This window comes from Bacillus rossius, chromosome 3 (assembly GCF_032445375.1).
Source record: "Bacillus rossius redtenbacheri isolate Brsri chromosome 3, Brsri_v3, whole genome shotgun sequence".
NCBI classification, from domain to species: domain Eukaryota; kingdom Metazoa; phylum Arthropoda; class Insecta; order Phasmatodea; family Bacillidae; genus Bacillus; species Bacillus rossius.
The window spans coordinates 88,751,486-88,770,924 of NC_086332.1; the positions used below are offsets into that span (position 1 = coordinate 88,751,486).

General features: G+C 32.7%; 1 protein-coding gene across 1 annotated transcript in view; it reads left to right on the forward strand.

The window, feature by feature from the left end:
- LOC134531016 (transportin-3) overlaps positions 1-19,439 on the forward strand; it is a 110,057-nt gene that overhangs the window by 11,441 nt on the left and 79,177 nt on the right. Inside the window, exons 4-7 of the mRNA XM_063366455.1 lie at positions 1,066-1,221; positions 11,149-11,312; positions 12,791-12,935; positions 17,932-18,078. Coding sequence (XP_063222525.1) covers positions 1,066-1,221; positions 11,149-11,312; positions 12,791-12,935; positions 17,932-18,078 — 612 coding nt within the window. The remainder of the gene's footprint in view (positions 1-1,065; positions 1,222-11,148; positions 11,313-12,790; positions 12,936-17,931; positions 18,079-19,439) is intronic.

The window sequence follows — 19,439 nt, forward strand, 5'->3', positions numbered from 1 at the left end:
ATATATTTCTTATCTTTCTATGCTTACCTTGGACCCAGCTTGAATGTGTAGCTGAACTAACAGTATACAGGGTTGATCTCACCTTAGTTCTCCGTGAAGGCTTGTAGACTCCAAGGGTAACACCAGCAGACCTGAAGAGAGTTAGCAAACTCTACCACTTAGCAGCACACAGACGAGACTATTAATGTGACAACATGATGACAACATGACTCTGGTGAAATGCGGAAGACACGGCTGAAACCAATAGGGCGTGTCAGGATACATCGCGGTAGACTGGACGGCTGTCACGAATGAGACACTAAGAACGGATGTCGAACAGCGAAGCAAATCAGATGTTTTCATGAACAGAGTTCAGAGATTGTATGTGGCAGTTGGGACACGCTTTCTGAGGAATCTCTTTGGGCATAACTAGACGACAAAGACGCGAAAATCCCACTTCTGACACCAAGTGTAACAGCATCTATAATCATTGTTGATCCCTTCTCTATTTGTCTGAGGTTCTGGCACCACCAGAGTAAGCTCTAGAAGGAAGGGGTGATTAGATAGGGGGAATTTCAAGATTGTTTTGGTTCGGGATTCTGAATCTCTAGATCGTCACACTTATCAGCTAAGTGTTACCTTAGTCTGGGGAGTCATAAGATTTATGTATAGCTACCTTTTCAGTTTGTAGTTCTTAACTAACAATTTAACAGTATTTTCTACATAAATATAATAAATCTTACACTAAATCGTAACACACTGAAATACAGAAAATTAATTATGTTCTGTTGAAAACCAAAAGTGGTTCGGCATACTATATAACTCTTGATTGCCAGACTAAACTTTGTGTTCATATTACGTATGTATGAGAATAGTTCTGACAATGATAAAAAAATCTGATTCCATAACTTTGATACAAAATGTTGCTTTATGTTTTAATATGTAGTACTTAGTGTTAATATTTCTTCTATGGTAAGGTTACATTAGTTAGCTTCCTAATGATTCATCTTCATAGTAAAAATATGTATGCAAGTGCTACTACGACTATGAATTGTAGTTGTGAGGGTTGATTTATTGGTGTTGCAGAAATCCTGCTTATCGAATGGAGGCGACAGTTCTCAGATTCATGTTCGTATCCTCCGCTGCTTCACGTCCTGGATTTCTGTCCAGGCAATCACGCTATCGGATGTTGCTGGCAGCATTGTGGTGGCACATGCCTTCCACGTTCTCGCTAACAACCAGGTATATTTGGCAGTATTTTTTCGTGTGCTATCGCATATTCCTCACATTGACACAACAAAGTTATGTTTACCACACTATTGTGAAGATACGTTGTCATAAGTAGGGACAACATTTTATGGTGAATTGTGGTAAAATCAAAATAACACTGAAATTCAAGTTAATATATTACAAAGCACCAAAATGCAACTAAAAATCACGGAACCTATCAGTAGAGCCAAGATTATATGGTTTTATGCGAAATCACAATTTTCACGCGAAATTCATCCCAAACCGCGAAAAATGCGAAATGTTTTCTAACCACAAATAAACACCTCAATATTGATTTAAATCGTTAACTACCGACTATTGGTTGATTGACAAAAATTCCGTATCTGTTTGTAGAAGAAATGGTCGTCATCCAACTGCAGTGTGGTGGTTATTTAATGCGTTAATTATTCATCTTAAAAAATTACAAGATATCACAAAAATTGACGATTTCACGAACAAAAAAAGATCGTTATCGGAGTTAGGTTAGAGTTTTTAAACGCATCTAGCCACTAGAGATCACGCAATATTACCAACTGACGATCGTAAACTTAAAATTATCAAGTTAACAAACACAACAACGTGAAAAGTCTCAGCGCCTTGTTTGCTGTATCCTTTGAAAAATACACGTGAAAAAAAACTGCATTCATTAAATAAATACGTATGAAAATAAAATAAAAGCGAACATTGATATGTAATGATCACTTAATATTTAATGAAATTTCACTGTAACGCAATTTTGTGTGCTTGTTGAATAAGCAGTTTACCGTGAAGCCTTCATTTCATTTCACACTTCACAGGCGAGAGTGCCAAAATCGTAACATAATCGAAGTTTTCCGATCGCTAATGAAAAAGCACCTTATTGCAAGGATTTATTTATTTTACGGTCATTAAATATTTTAAATAACGCTTACCTACCCAACCCTCCCGGAAAATAAATAAAAACATTTGTTTCACTGACCTGACATAACCTAACCTTTTACTTCGGGTTGAGTATATGGCTCTCTCGCCTGTAAAAAGTAGGCTTCCCGCGGTTTATTTTTTCGCTAAAACTTCAGTAAATACTAGTTTTTTGTACCTCCGGGCTTTGTTTACAAATGACGTGCATAAATGAAAGCTAAATTTCTTAATCATGCCGAAAAATAAAGCTACTGCGGCATCACGTGCTGACGAGTTTAAGAATGAGGGATTATATGTCAGTGACGGAAAAATACTTTTCTGTAAATATTGTAATTGCCGTTTGGAGCATGAACGTAAGGACACGGTAAACAAGCACATAATTAGCGACAAACATGTAAAAGCTAAACGATCCCCATGCACTTTGAAACGACAGCTTTCTATCCCAGAAGCAGGAGTGGCGCAAATATGCGCAAAAAAACAAAAGGAAGATTTTGTTCTCGAAACTGTTGAAGCCTTTGTAGCTGCAGGTATTCCTCTTGAGAAACTTGACAACAGCAAGCTGACTGCATGGATGCAGAAGCATGTAAGTGATGCTGGTGATCTTCCAACAGCGGATTGGATGAGGAAAAAGTACATTCCCCTACTTAGAGAGAAAAAAGAAGTGGAAATCAAGCAGTAGCTCTTGGGGCAAGATGTGGTCATACTCGCAGATGAAACCACTGACAAGAGTAATAATTGTGTTTTCAACATCTTGTTTAAAATTCTGAAACCATGTGCTGAACAAGATGTTATATTAGGGGCTTCTTGTGTCCTTGATGCAGCAAATGCTGTTTGTTGTTCTCGGGCAGTGATTGATGTATGCTACAAATATGAAGTCAAGGAAGAAAACATAATTGCGTATGTTACAGATAGTGCCAGGTACATGACAAAATCTGCTGGTACCCTTGAAGGTGTATTTGGTGACCACATGTACCACATACAATGTTGGGCCCATAAAGTAAACAAAATGAAAGTGGATTATCCTGAATTTGCAGCTGCTGCTTTAAAGTTAATATGGATACCTGCAACGAATGTGGACTCAGAAAGATCTTTTTCTAAGTATTCTGTAGTTGTAAGTGACAGAAGAAGATCTCTAAAACCAGAGAATGCTGAACTGCTGACAATGGTGGCTTTTTCCTGAGCTTAATTATATTGCATTTATAGAACAAAAGTTTAACTGTAGTTTCTATTTTAATTAATTTAGACTCTCTCCTGAACTCAGGAACAGTACTTACCTGCATAAGAATACTAAATATTTTAGTTGTTAATTTTTTATGTACTCTGAACATAGTATTGTTTAATGTGCATATTTTAAGTCTCTAACCACGAATTATTGAAGCATTTGATCAAGGCAGCTCTGCTAGGTGTGTACATGTTATTACATGTGTTTTAATTTTTTATGACGATAAAGACGAAATCCACAATTCTTAATGACGAAAAGTCCTTTTTCATAACACCATAAAATCTTGGCTCTACCTATCAGTATTATTAATCAAAACTTAAGTCTAATATAAAATACTTAATTTTTTAAATATAAAATCCAATTAAAGTAATTTGTCTAGCATAATGTTTGTAGTACAATTAAATAACAGATTTTGAAAAGTTTAAATTTTTTAATCTTTTGTCTGTTACTGTTATTCATTTTTACATTATGACATAAGAACAATTTTCAAACACAGAAATACTTAACAGATTTATTATTTATTTGTTGTGAAAAGTTAAACATGCTTGTTACAAATCCTAATATTAAAAAAGTGCATCATTTTTCAGTCAAAATATTACTGTTTTGAAGAAATAAGTATTATGGATCATTTAAAAATCATATTTGTTCAGTAATATGCAATTTGTTTTTAATAAACAGATTTAATAAAATACAAAAACAATAACACTGAAATCTCCTGTTTTAAAAATGAAATTGTCCTGAAAATAAAACCATAAAATCTTTTCTCTAGTCATGAGATGTCTTAGGAACACAATCAATATTTTAAATATAGTTGATTTATTTGGTACATATGAATTATATTTTTTATGAATGTTGTAAATGCCTACAGCTATCCCTATGCAACACCAAAATTAACAATTAACTTCCTGAACAAGAAATAATACATCAAGTATTTATATTTATATTTATATTAATCAATATGGGTGTGCACGTATAACAAATTTTGAACTCAAATTCAACTTAAAGGAAATTTTATGTGTGGGTACATCTTCAAGTGTCAAATATTGATTTCTGAGATAAAAACCATCGTTAACACACTGTAAATCAGTAAAAATGAGAATAAGCAAGTTTTCACAATATGTGATTAAAAAATGTCCTTATAAATATTGGAAATCACATACAGGAATAAATTTTTTGATTGAAAGTAATAAGAACCACACTACGTACCAATTTCCCACTTGGTCGTAGAATTTATCTGTGAATAAACCACAGAAAAGTATAATTTGCAAATAATTCTGTATAGATTTTTACCACATTTAGAAAACAAAATTATAGTTATTTGTTCTTATATATTTTAATATTGCAAAAAAATCTGTAAATTTGAGAGTATCCTTTCTAAATTTGAAACGATTCTCTTTCTCATGTACTAAAGAGAATTATGTGTAAAACCCAGGTGCCATAGAATTGATCAGAAAGTACCTGAAGAAGAAATATCTAATATCAAGAATTTTAAACAAAAAAATCTTAGCAAGTAATTCTGCATGAAAACTTGACGAAATAAACTCTGTTAACATGAACACCAATTCAGATAGAAAATACTCCTTTTCGCAATAAATTGTTTAGTGCATTATTGAGTTAATATGGTGAACAAAATAATCAGCTAACTAGGTCTTTGCAAATGTTTGAATTTTAGAATACAAATATGAATAATAAACTATTTGTATTCAATTTGACCTCAAATACTAACACTTTTAAATAACGAATATTCGTTTGCTTATGAATATTTGACATAGCATACCTCATGAGTTTGTTGTATACCAATGTTCAGTGTTGAGGTTAAGTCATTTGTGGGATATAAATACACATTTTTGATGTTTTAATGGGCCTTCATAAACCAAATCATTAACAATAAGCAACATTTTAAATATGCAACAAGTATTCAAATTTTTTTTTTTATTAGCCTACTGTCGTGCTAAACAGCAACAGCATATTTGTCATTTCAAACTGGGAAAAAATAATTATTTGTATTCATTTTGTCACTCCCTACAGTAGTTGGAGGGGGGGGGGGGGTAGAAAAAAAATTGCTAACAACCATGGACTATAACACCACAAAAAAACAAGAACACTCCATTGTGATGGCCCTTGGAAGATAAGAAGTGAAACGCCATAGTTTAAACTGTGTATAAATTGATAGGCACAAACGAAATAACACTGCGACACAGTAGCAGCTTATTTGCTGTATGTATCTATAACAAAACAGACGTTGCGACTCAAAAAATATGTTTAAAAAAATGTAATTACAGTGAAATTCCGTTACAACGTACTTCAGAATAACGTACCTTTCAGTTCAACGTATGATTTTAAATTCCTGCTCAAAACACAAATGTAAACAATGTAAAATATTTCACTTAAACATTAAAAACGTATACTACCTTTCAATACAAAGACCATTGTTTTCCAGTTAACAGGAAAATTTTTACTAGGGATGGGAAAACCGATTCCCAATTTCATCGATACCTACCGATTCTACTTAAATAATCGATAATCGAGAATCGATGATAAAAGTCGATTCCCGCATGTAGCAAAAAAAATCATTTCACAACATTGCAAATCTGTCAGATACAATTATTTAACGACTCTTTGAGTGGGGTTATGACTGACTAGACGCATATATAACAGTAATATTTCCCGAAATAAACAATATCTAAAACTTGGGTCGATGTTATACACAAGTCAAAGTACAAAAATTATTTATAAAAAAATTATCACTGCGTATTAGAAGGGGCCTGTTCTTTTCGCGATCGCGGTTAAACGACGATAAACGCGAAATCACCGTAAAATACAGTTTTTACCCGAAATCGCCACAACACAGCGTTTTTATACGAAATTTAGTATTAAAACGCGAAATCGCAATGTTTTTACAGGAAATTTAAATACTGGGTAAAATATTTGTCTCGTCACTGGTAAACAAACACCGCAACATGGCCGCCACTGAACATTAATCATAAATGCACTAAAGCAAACAAAAGCTTACACACGCTCACGTTATAATGTTAAACCCAAAAATATACTGTAAAAATACGCTAACCTACGGGGTTTATTTTCCTTTCCGGCATAATGTTTGGATAGATAAGACTAATAGGCGAAGTTTTAAAGTCCACGCACACCGCTCGGGGCACTGGCGTCAGTTTGGAACAGCGACACCAAATAAATACAAAAGCAAGCAGATGATTGGGCGAACGGTGTTTGGAACAGCCTTACGTGAGTGGCCATACCACGTCAGCCGGGGGCGCTGGCATATAGTTGGAACAGCGTCGTAGTATCAAGCAGATTATCGGGCGAACCATGCTACTTCGTCACCCAGCCGTACGGGGCAGCACAAGCATTTTAAATCGCGCAAAAAAGCGGAAAAATGTAAACAAACATTCATTTTCGAATGGTGTGACGATGATGATTAGTTGGTCAGTGTTTTATAGATTTTGTTGGGTCGTTACCACAACGCCGAAATAACAACGAATGAATTTGTGTTTCTTAAATGTAACTTAACGCCGAAATACCACAATTAGTGTTGGGCCGATTCCTAAAATATACCGATTCCGATTCCATTTTCGATTCTTAAATTAAAGGTACAATTCTTCGAATCCGATTCCGATTCCTTAATTTTTATCTGACAATGTTCAACAGAGTAATATACTCAGAAAAAAAAAAGTTGTTTATGATTTTAAAAATGTAATTGCATTGTGTTTCATTTTCTGTGCAGAAATTAACATTATATACAGCTTATATAATGTTAAAAAGTATATTCATTACCATTACCTTGAATTTCTAGCACAATTTGGGCTTTTAACCTTGCATATAGTTAGACAAAACACATGTTCAAACACTGCCAATAATCAAAGATGTCTTATGACGTAAATTGTAAATAATGTTATAACTCAACCAACTTTAGATACCTTACATTAATTAATTGTCAAAAAAAGAGGTTTGTACAGTTAGGTTAAGAATTTTATTTTCAAGCACAACTAAATTATGATCCAAATAAAATGACAATATAACCTCGTTTATACATATTTCAAGGGACCAGGGCGAAAAAAAATAAAAAAAGGGAAATGTAAAAATTAAATTTTATTATCTCATTATGATGGAAATGACAAGAAACAAATATGCACCACACTAAAATAAAATGTCAGAGATGCTTACGTTTTAATATATTACCTAGAACTTAATTATCTCACTTGGTGAAAAGAATAAATCTATCCAGTCTTGCAGTTCTTCACAACCGTAAAGAGAAAATAAATTTTCGGTTCTTGAGTAAGAAACTTCTGTGCATATTTTAGCATCTCACAATTTCCACATTTTATGGTGTGATTTTCTTACACAAAATATTTAAACTCTTCAAATAATCGCGTGTTAACATTTAATTCATTTCAGAAATTTATCGGAAACAATTTTGTTAAACTAACACAACTACTTTCAAAAGATTGTTTATGTTTGGTAATAAAAATTTACGAACGTTTCAGCAGCAATGTTTGGAAATTCAGATTAGCCAACTGCCTTTCCAAAATATATCTGATGTAAAACGAGCATCGCTGAACACGCACAAGAACGCCGATTTACAGCAATTTGGTTATGTTGCTTTTAAACTTATTTTAATATGGCCGCCACTGTAATCCACTGTGAATTTGGGTAAAATCTCATTCAAAAATTATTTCATTTTAATTCTTTAAAGTTTAAAGTGCAGATATGTGAAACATATTAATTTTCACGTTCACGTCACCAAAGATTTGGTTCATGGCCGTATGGTTTACCATGGCAGATAGCAAAAAAAAAAAAAAAAAAAAAATTAGGATGTTTACAATGGCAAATGTAGCTGCCATGATCAAATAGTTAACGTTTACATTATTTTACTTGCCGTTTACGTTTACATAATTTTCTTTTAACATTTATGATTTTGTCTAATTATTTTTGAAGGTTTACTATTAAATGCAGCGCTGCTGCAACGTAATTTCCGAAAAATGCTTTCGCTTAAAGCGGGAAAGTAGATACTGCATTTGTACTGTAGGGAAAATGGCGGTGCAAGTAAATAAATTAATACGTTAATCACCGTAATTCGTAAATCAGTAACGTAAAAAAAGATTGTATTATGTAGTTTAAAAATTATGTTTGCATGCATTTTAATATTTTCTTACGTTGCATAGGAGATGTATCTTGCAAACTTAAAAACAATGCAGGAATCGGTCATGGTCGATTCCAAAACCATTGTATTCTGAATCCCACGATTATACTGGAATCGGTGGAATCGACCGATTCCGGAATCGGAATCGACCCATCACTAACCACAATCAAGTACAACACTTTCATTTGCTAGTTCTCTAGTTGTTGCTTAATTTTGTTACTGTTTCATTTTACAAATTTTTTAGTTAATTTGTACCCTTCTCTAAGTTAGGCAATTTGTATGAACGAAAATAATTTATACTGCTCAAGGAATGCTTAAAAAAATTTTTTATAGTTTTTACGTATTACAAAACAAATTTTAGATTAGTTTGACCCCTTTGACATATGAGCCATTAACTTCTAATGATGTAAACATTTATATGAGTTAATCTTAATAACTTAGTTGTGTACTCAAATTTGATAAATATGAATTTATGATGTATGCTACATAATATATGTATTGAAAGCTGAAAAAAAAATGTTGCAAATAGAATTTGAATTATTTAATATTAAGTTAACTAGGTGAGTATCGAGTATCGAGAATCGAAGGATTTTTTAAGGAATCGATAATCGGGTATCGGAATCGAAAATTTTGGAATCGTCCCATCCCTAATTTTTACATAATTGTTACTGTGTTTGCGCAGGGGTTCTTTAATATAAATGTACTTAATGATTAATTTGTATCATTTTCAAGAATTGTTAAAAGTATAAAATGTAAACAAACACTGTCTCAACAATTCATAGAATCATAGTACAGTATAACGCGCCATTCTTCCTCCATGGATCACACACTTTAGTGCATTAGACGATCTAAACAATTGATTGCTGTCTCACCCTTCTTCAAGACAATTGTTTTTAGCTGCGCCATCTTTTGGTTATTTGTAGAGTACATTTTAAAAGTTTTAAGTAACGCAGATATGTATATTTGTAAATAAATGTTTAATAAAAATTATATTTTAACTTTTATACGAAATAGAATATCCAATAATGTTAATTTATGCAGGTTAAGTTTTGAACTGTTTGGTGTCAAAACATGGCCGACATGCTTTAATTGTGTTGCCATGAAGGTTGGAATGTCGCCTGGCACAGCCATGCTCGCGACACGCGATACTAGTGCAGAGCTATGGTTATTTATGGATGAGAGGTTTGTTTACATTTTACGTGGCACGAGGCAAACAATATTGTTGATTGAATATTTTAATCAAGATGGATGGCCAAAAAGATATCAAGAAACGCAAGCAGTTCACTTTGAAGGGAAAAGTGGAAATTTGAAAGAAGTTGACAAAGGCAGGAAAAATGCAGATGTGGCACTGTCGTTTGGTTGCGGTGCTCACTACACTGTCAACAATCGTAAAAGGTCACAAAAAAATTATTAAACTGTACGAACAGTCATCTTTATCTTCTGGTCGCAAGAGACTTCGCCTAGGAGATAACAAGGACCTGGAAATTGCGCTGAACAAGTGGCTGAAGGATATGAGGGCACAAAATGTTCCAGTCACAGGACCCATGTTGCATGCTAAAGCAAATAATTTGCTTCCAAGCTAATGTAACATTTGATCCCCAACTACTTTATTTTTAAAAATTCAAAAATACTACGTTTTAAAGTTAAATTTATAGACTTTCACTAAGTATAAAAGTGGAGGCTTTATTGATGTACTTTATAACGAGATTCTACTGTAATGGTTTTGTGTTTCGATGGAAATGAGCCAAAATTGTGTTTATAATATTGCTAAAATAAAATACTTTTTATTTGGCTGCCGTAAACAGTGAAAACGAATGAATAGCTAGGGTTTAAATATGTAAATATGAGCTCATTTAATCACTAATTTGGGAATTCAGCATTTAAAAAAAATTCATATTTTTAATGAAATGGATTGTATTATACAGTTCGTGAAATTTTGTGGATCAATATTTAGAGTAGCAGTTTCTGGAAAATGAGAATAGGAACTGAAATGAAAGGTTGGTTGTTTAGATTAGGTTAAAGTTATGTTAACTGCTTAATTAAAACCACAGCTAGACTCATGCCATGTACTGGCGCTCCCAAGCAGTCCACAACTTTGCACCGAGAAAGTGCGCTACTTGCCGCCCACCTAAATCAGCTAGCACGAAAGACACAAACAAACGCAAAAACAATGTGGGGAGACATAGCCTTGTCACAGTAACGTGCCTTACAATGTGTGTGTGTTTTTATGTGTAAAATTTTTCTCACATTTTTTGCATTCAAATTAAAAATAAGGTGAAAATTAATGCTTATAACCGTGCTCTGAAAAAAGAAGCAAATCACATTCTACGTGAAATTAAAAAAAATCCCTTTTCCCAACTCCTAAAGCAGAATTTTCTAATGCTTGATGTCTGGCATGTTCTTCCAGGGTTGCCAGGGGCAGTCTCTGTTGGTTTCATTGCGTCGCATGGGGACTGATGTCGTGTCCATGTCTATAGACAGCCTATCAGTATTTGAATCACCCACTGACTGAACCCCGGGACTAGTTAGCCAGGGTTGCCGCTAGGTCTAGAGGTGCTTCTTAACATTTGATGTGGTTGTGAGCTTGTGACTAGTCAGTTGAAAGGTAACGGTGTGCGTGTTCCAGGCGGCCCCAGGCATCCACGAGGCGGCCACGGACTGCCTGTGTGCACTTCTTCAGCGGCTTGAGGAGAATAACAACCAGCAGGAGCTGGAGCTGCAGCTGTTCACGGGAGTCATGTCGCTGGAGCCCAGCTTCCACGTGTCCGTCGCTCACGAGGACCAGGAGAAGTAAACCCCCTCTCATTTAGACTTGGACTCCTCCTTGTGCCCGTTGCCTGTCAGGCGTGGCTCACAGTCCGGCCGGGTGTGCCCAATGTGAGCTATTGGGTTTTATTTTTAGGCCAAGTTCGTTTTTACTTCCTTCTAGCTAGTGCCCGGCGTGTGTTGTAATGCCTCGATCAATTCCTTTTTTGTAATTTGTTTGAAGTAGGTTCACATGTACAAAGCATCTCTTTCTCTCTAATTATCTATCTCTCTATGTATATATATCTATCTCCATATCTCTAGAAATAAATTTTTATATCTATCTATATCTATCTCCCTCTATATCTCTATTTCTTACAAGCAGGAAAATATAAGCAGGAAATGTCAATGTAGCTCTGGTCAGTGTTTGAACCTTTTACTAATGGACTCATCAGGCTATGTAAACAAATTTAACGTTAAAAACACTGATGGGTACACTTTATGCTTTATTTGCTTAACCAAGCCAACAATTTTTCAACACTGTCATTCTTCCAGATTTTATTTTATTTGTCTTTAAAGTCACACTGCCACATTTCTGTAAAATTGTCTTCACTATTTGTAATGAGTTTAGATTGGGAATGTCTACTATTTCCAATTGCTTTGCCACTTGAAAATATGTAATTTTGGTATTCCTACCTATGATTGAAATATATTAAACTCTTAATCAGCAATAGGAAACACTTTGGTTTTTTTTATTTATATTTTCCATCGTGGAATAGCTGAAACTAAAATATTGTAGGACTAATTACATACATCTGATAACACACTAGTATGGCAAGGAATGGAAGGATTCGTTATTTATTTATTTTTTCAAAATAAGGGTGCCAGCAGACATGTAACTGCGAACATTATATACATTTTATATATTGACTAAACAGCATTAGCCAACACTATCGTGTAGCACTAGTGTTCTGGCACACTTATATTTTGTTTTTGCATACAATTGTATTTGAATAAACTACATCAACTTAACATGTTAAACTTCCCAGTTGGGAAAAGTGTTGGAATAGTTAGATTTTTAAAACATTTTTAAAATTTTATAAAGCAAATATTTTAAGCAGGAAATGCACCATTCAGGAAATATTATATGCACAAAATAAATACATTGTCCTTGTGGGGAAAATGTCGGAACTTAAAAATTATGACACTATAAGCAGGAAAACATTATAAGCAGGGTGTGACTGTACTTATAATGTTCCGTACTTATTTTATGCTTTGAATGTTTTTGACAGTGCATTTTTGTAAATTTTCTACACTTATTCATTTAGAACCTTAAAATTTTGTTTTAACTTTTTATTAGCGGCCTGATGATTGAGAACCTATTTAACGTTGTTTTATTTTTGTAACATAAAAATAAGTTGAACCGCTAAGATTTTAAAAATCAAGCTGAGTCGTGTTTGGGTTGTATCATTTATGTATCTTGTAAGATTAGTTACAGTGTTGATTTATGTGGTCACATACAGGTCTATGAACTATTGCCGTATCTTCACGGAGCTGGCTGAGTCATTCTTGGAGAAGATAGTCAATGGGAGCACTATCACTGAGCCTCACTTTGCTATCAAAATCCTGGATGTTGTGCTGACTTGCGTGGGCCATCATGACTACGAGGTGAGTGCATAGGGAAAGCTTATGTGTGGACTAGAAAAATTAGCACCTGTTTATTTGAAAATTAGAATCAATGTTATTGTGAAATTACCTTTTTGAGAAACTTATTCAAAACTTAATATTCTGTATAAAAATACATACATATCTACAAATAACACAGTATTTTTTGGTTTATTTTATCACTAGAGATGAATGAGTCTGCAATTTTTGATTTAAGTCAAGTTGCACGTACCTAGTTCAGTATTTGTACACTAGAGTCGAGTTCACGCGTGTTTATTTTTCTGTTGAGTAAGAGTGAGTTCTTAAAAATCAAGAGGAGCTCAAGTAATTGCATAAATTTATGAGAATGATTTTATGTTTTTGGTGTTTATGTTAATGAAAAATTACACTATGAGCACTGTATTTAGTTGATATACAGTAGAATCTCGTTATAAAGTACACCAATAAAGCATCAACTTTTATACTTAGTAATGAAAGTACTTTATTCTGAAATTTACCTTTAAAACGTAGTATTTTTGAATTTTTAAAAATAAAGTAGTAGGGGATCAAATGTTACATTAGCTGGGAAGCAAATATTTGTAAAACAACAAGAATTTAAAAAAAAAATTACTGAACTTATAATAGAAGTAAGAATTAATTAATTAATAAATAATAAATTTAAACTTTTTGTGGTTTTTATGTGATGTATTTTGGGCCTGGCTTAAGTATGATAATAAATTAGTAGGCTAGTATGCATTAGATTTTTCTTCAAAGTAAAGTATATGTTTGAAGAAGGAATACACAAAAATACCCCATACACAAATTTTCAATTAAACTTAACATTGCATGGTTGGATTATTTAGATTCATTAATTTATTTAAATGATCTATCCTTAATACACTTGTGATCAGATAAATTCACATACAAGTGTCAACAACTATTCTGGGAAGATTACCTCATTATTCATCACAATTAGTGATAGGTCGGTCCCAGTTCTCGGTTCTCGGTTAAGCTGGTTCTCAGCAAATTACTGGGCACCGAGAACCGTAAATATAATGTTGGTACCGGTACCACGGAAAGCAGAACAGCTAATCCTTTTCCTGGTAAAAAAAACCATGTTTAATGCCGGCGACCAACATGCACACTTCTTTTAACTTCACTTTAAGTCCCATGTGGCAAGTGAATTCAAATAGAAAGAATAACATTTGAAAAAAAAAATGGCTTCTAAGAAACTAGACAAATAGTACTGAAGTGAAAGGTTGAATAGGTTCAGTCAGATACAATATTTACCTATACATAAAATGTTTGTTAAACCATTTATATTTTTGGAGGAAAAAAAAGTGTGTTTATGTTAACCTAACCTAACCTAAAAAATCTTTCACTTCAATTTTTCTTCTTTATTTCCCAGAACCAGCTACTCTGCATATTGAGCCAAAAAAAATTTCATGAACCTCAAAAAACAGAAAAATTCAATCCATTTCACAAAAAACCCATACTTTTTTTTTTAAATGCAGTATTTGTGAAATATTGATTAAATGAGCTCAAACTTACATATTTAAACCCTAGTCATTCATGAATTTTGTTTGTATGGCAGCAAGGTAAACTGTATTTTAATTCATCAATAGTATTAAAAAATGGAGCTGGGAATTGTCAGGAGACGGCATGCTGTGACATAGTTGATGACACTCTTTACCCCGCCATTACTAGAATATTTTATGCTTATTTTTTCTAATAGGAGCATGGCAAATTATGTGCTGTTTGTTGGTTCATTATAAAATGAATGTTGTTACTATACATGAACGGTTTTCCATCTCTTGACTATATATTAAAACACCATCAATTTTCACAAATAAAAACATGTTTCTGGTCACACCAAATGTTTGGTGATGATGTAATAATTATGGACACATACCGGTCCTGCCCTAGCCATGCTTAAAACCTGAATTTGTACCTAGTAAATTAAACGGCTTAACAACTGATTAAAAATAATGTGGTTACTCAATTCTTACTCATAAAATACAGTACGTTCCTAATTATTAGTGGTAATGGCCCAGACAAGCAATGTCTCCACTACATTTAATTTAAACACATGTTACTTAGTAACAGAAAACAACAATAAATTTTAATAAATTTGAATTAAGAATAGTGTAAAAAATTTTTAATAAATATAAATTAATAATAGTGTATATAAGAAAAAAATGTATTTTATTTAAAAAGAAAGCTTGGGGTGCTTTTTAAGATATTATCGAAATGATAATCCTTCTACTCATATATGTCAATAAAATATTTATAACTACATATTGACATCATGCACTTTATGCTTTTTTTTTAAATAAAATAATTTTTTTTCTTATATACACTATTATTAATTTATATTTATTAAAATTTTTTTACACTTTTCTTAATTCAAATTGATTAAAATTTATTTTCTATTTTTTAGTTTGGTTTTCTATATAAAGCGTGTTTTTTAGTTTTTTTAAACTAGTATTTATTTTCTACTTTTTAGTTTGGTTTATTTATAATTTAAAGTTATACTTCTTTATCGACGTATGAAAGAAATTTTATAACAATGTAAAAAAACTTGATTGTTATTACATCAATTTACTATTAAAGTAGATTTTGAATAAATATTGGCTGCAGTTAAAATAAAATCGATAAATATTGTTTTATCTCAGAAGTGTCTCTAGATGTGGCTCAATTTTTTATTTATTACATGACTTTACTATTAAAGTGAATTTGAATAGATATTGGCTGCTTCTAAAATATATAGCGTGTTGAAGAACTACAGTACTCAATAATTTCAATATCCTGCTATGAAAATCAATATATTCGGGAAGTCATTGATGTTTATTCTAAGTCAGCATATATGATGGGTGACCATCATTTGTTTGCAAATGTCTCACAAAAAATTTTCTCCCATTTGTTCCAGTCCGATTCCATTGTAAGTTTCATTTGCATGCAGTTGTACCAAACTTCGCTGGAGTATTCTAAGAAATGTTTTAAAATTTCTATTTTCTTTTTGTTTTCTTTGATTAGGAAATGTTCACATTCTTTGTTGAAATCTTTAGTCCACTGGTAAGCATTTGAGTTTCTGCTCGTGAATTTCTCAATCATGAAATATTTTGCAATTTTTCCTAAATTTTGAGTTTGAAATATGTTTTTTTTTCTTGAAGAAATTTTTCTAACAGTTTTTCCAATTTTTTATTTGATGCACTAAGTATAGATTCAGCACTTTATGTTTTTCCTCAATTTCTTCCAGGTAAAAATCCTTAAACTGTAAGTTTTGCTCTCTATCCAAATATGTTTTTGATATATCATCTGTCAAACTTATCCATATTTTCTGTGTTTGATGTCTTTTATTTAATGATTTACTGACCTTGGCATAGTTTGGAGTATTTGTAACTGCTTGGTGTAGATTTGCAGGTTGGTGTTCGAGTGGAATTTCAAAAATCTGCCCATCAGGTGTAGCTATTGAGGTTATGCATATGGTGTTTGATTTCCCATCTGCTGTTGGTTTCACAGCAAAATCAAACCTCAATTTTTCCATATTTCGTGAAATATTTGCAGAAAATGTTGTTTTATAATAATGTTTCACTCTTGGTTAATTGTTAAAATGAAACAAAGACGTAATTGTGTTTTTCTATTTAACGAAAGAAACAACATTTAAAGCCCTTATTTCAGGGTTTTTTTCTTCTTCATATTTTTACAAATATAGATAATATTCTCTTCAAGAAAGTATATTGTTCACAATAATCATAACCCACTCTCACTTTTCATTTAATTAAATGTCACAATATTTAGTAGGCTTTGTTTATATCGCACCAAAGACAAACTGAAAGAAAAGAGTTCGCACATGAGCGAAATGGTTTTCTTTACAATGTGCGAACTCTTTTCTCTCAGTTTGTCTTTGGCGCGATATAAACAAAGCCTACTAAATTTTGTGAAATTATATAAATTGACAAAAATCTTTTTTTGCAAATTGAATAATGGAATAATCTTATCAAATTAGTGTATTGTCATCGGTCCTCAATAAATCTACAAAGTTTGAATGAAATCTGGCCGTTTAAAGTGGGTCAAAATCGCACGCAAAGGAGTCAGTTACAAACATACAAAAAAACATACAGGTGAAGCTAATATAAAGCGTGTAAAAAGGTACTCATCTCTCACATGATGGTTCAGATCAGATGGTCCTCCACCCTTTCACAAAATTATGAAAGCAAAAATCACTATCATTGATTGTATCCATCAATGGTTTTAACATGAAATTTGTTTGTTTGATGAGACCATTGTAAAAAAACCTCTAACACTTAACAAGTGCTTAATTGAAATTTCCTGCTTATAATATTTTCTTACTTATACTGTAATAGTTTTCCTCTTTTTCCCCCATGCAAAATGTTATAATAGAGTTCTTCTGTCCAAGTCTATGACGATGTACTACGACCGAAAACACCATGTAAAACCTAGTAGCTTGTTGAATTTATCTACAAAGAAACATATGTTTCACCTCAAAAACAAAATAAACTTTAATAATGGTTCCGGATTCTAGAGGAAATTCGCTGAACTAAAATAAAGATTGTGTGGCCACCATTTACAACTAAAGCAGGTGAATAACTAGGGTTTAAAATAGAAACATGAGCTGTTGGCATCACTTTTTCAAAAATAAGGCTGTTTAAAAAAAAACTATTGTAAGTGAATGTTTTGTGGTATTAATCTGTTATTAAAATTTCTGGTTTCTTTACATAAACAGTGAAGGTATGTTGGATAGCTTTGTCATTATATAATTATAAACTTCCATAGGCTGTTTGGTATCTACTATCAGTAGTGAATAATTTAAAAAAAATCTTGGATTTGAACTGTTATGTTTAATATCAAATGAGTTAATCCAAATTTAAAATTTCTGAATACACAGACTTCTAGTCGAAAAGTAGCTGCTTGTGAGTAATTTTGTTTGTATGTGTTTCACTGTTATGTCATTACATACATATTTTAGTCACAAATAGAGATTTTTTATGACTTGCAGGTTGCTGAAATCACATTCAACTTGTGGTATAGATTATCGGAAGACTTGTACCAAAAGAACAGTGACTCGTTAACATTGCTGTTCAAACCCTATATCGAGAGACTGATTCAGGCATTGTGTCGGCACTGCCAAATGGAACCAGACCATGTGAGTACTCATGCTGTAAACAATTCATATAATTAACTCTTTGGATTTGGCAGTGATGGCAATGACAAATGGCTTGGCTTGTGCGAATATACATTTTTTAGTTAAAATCGAATATGAATACCAAATTATTCTCAAATATAAATATTGAATACAAATAATGAGAATGAGATCATTGGAATCCCATAAAAACATTTTTTTTTTCATATAACATTACAATATAACAATATTGGTACATATTTACTTCGTGATACAATCTATATAGAATTAGAAAATTTTTAGCATTCCAAATATTAAGTGTTTTCAATTTTTTGATTATTTTTATTTCAATAAAAAAGTCAATACTACATATTAGCTAATTTAATAATTTGTGGAGAAACAGAAGCTGCTGTATATTTTAAGGGAGTAGAGACTATTCTGCAAGTCATAATTAGGGCCAATGAAAAATTGTAAATAAAAAAGGCCCATTTTGGTGAATAGTTTTAGTGCAAAATTTTGGTGAAAAAAAAAATTGTTTAGTTAGAAAAAACAGGGTGTCTACTGACCCTGGAAAACCTGGAAAAATCAGGGAATTTTGTTAAAAATCAGGGAATTTTTGTTTGGTAGGTTGTAGTTGGCAATACGTTTTTTGTTTATTGATCTGCTTGCATTGACGTAGCATCAAGTGTATCGCGTCCCATTATTTTATTTTTGGATGGAAAATAACGAACAGCTCCCACGTCCATTTTCTTTTATTTACCATCGAATTCGGAAGTGGCGTTAAATCACGTGATACAAACTGGTTCAAGCGGGTCTGTTATCCTGCTGATGTACGTACTGCAGCACGTGCTTCCCACGTTCGGATTATACCAACAGGTGCATTTAATTTTAAGTATCTATGGTTGCCCTCAACGTAAACTGGGCATTTTTGTTAGCTTTGAAAATACATATCACAGACACTTTTGGTGAAGATTCGCCATCGTTGCTAGAAATTGGTAGCTGTGGACTTCATACGGTCCATGGTGCTTTCAAAACTGGAATTTCTGCTATACAATTGGATGTTGTTAGTTTTTTCAGGCACAGTTACTATTTGTTTATGCATGTACCTGCAAGGAGGGCAGATTACATTAGAATAACTGGATGAGCTTTTTTCCAAGAAAGTTTGTGCAATCAGATGGAATACTGCAGTTGCTGAGCGTGCCATGAAAACTTTACCCCACCTAAAGAAATTTAGTGAAGTTTCTATTTCATCTGTGTCTTTCAGTGTAGTGAAAAGTGCTCTTGAAGAGAGTCTTCTAGAAGTAAAATTGACATTCTTCTACTCTTTGGCATCAGAGCTGGAATTGTTTCTCACAATTTTCCAAAGTGAAGCACCCATGGCACCT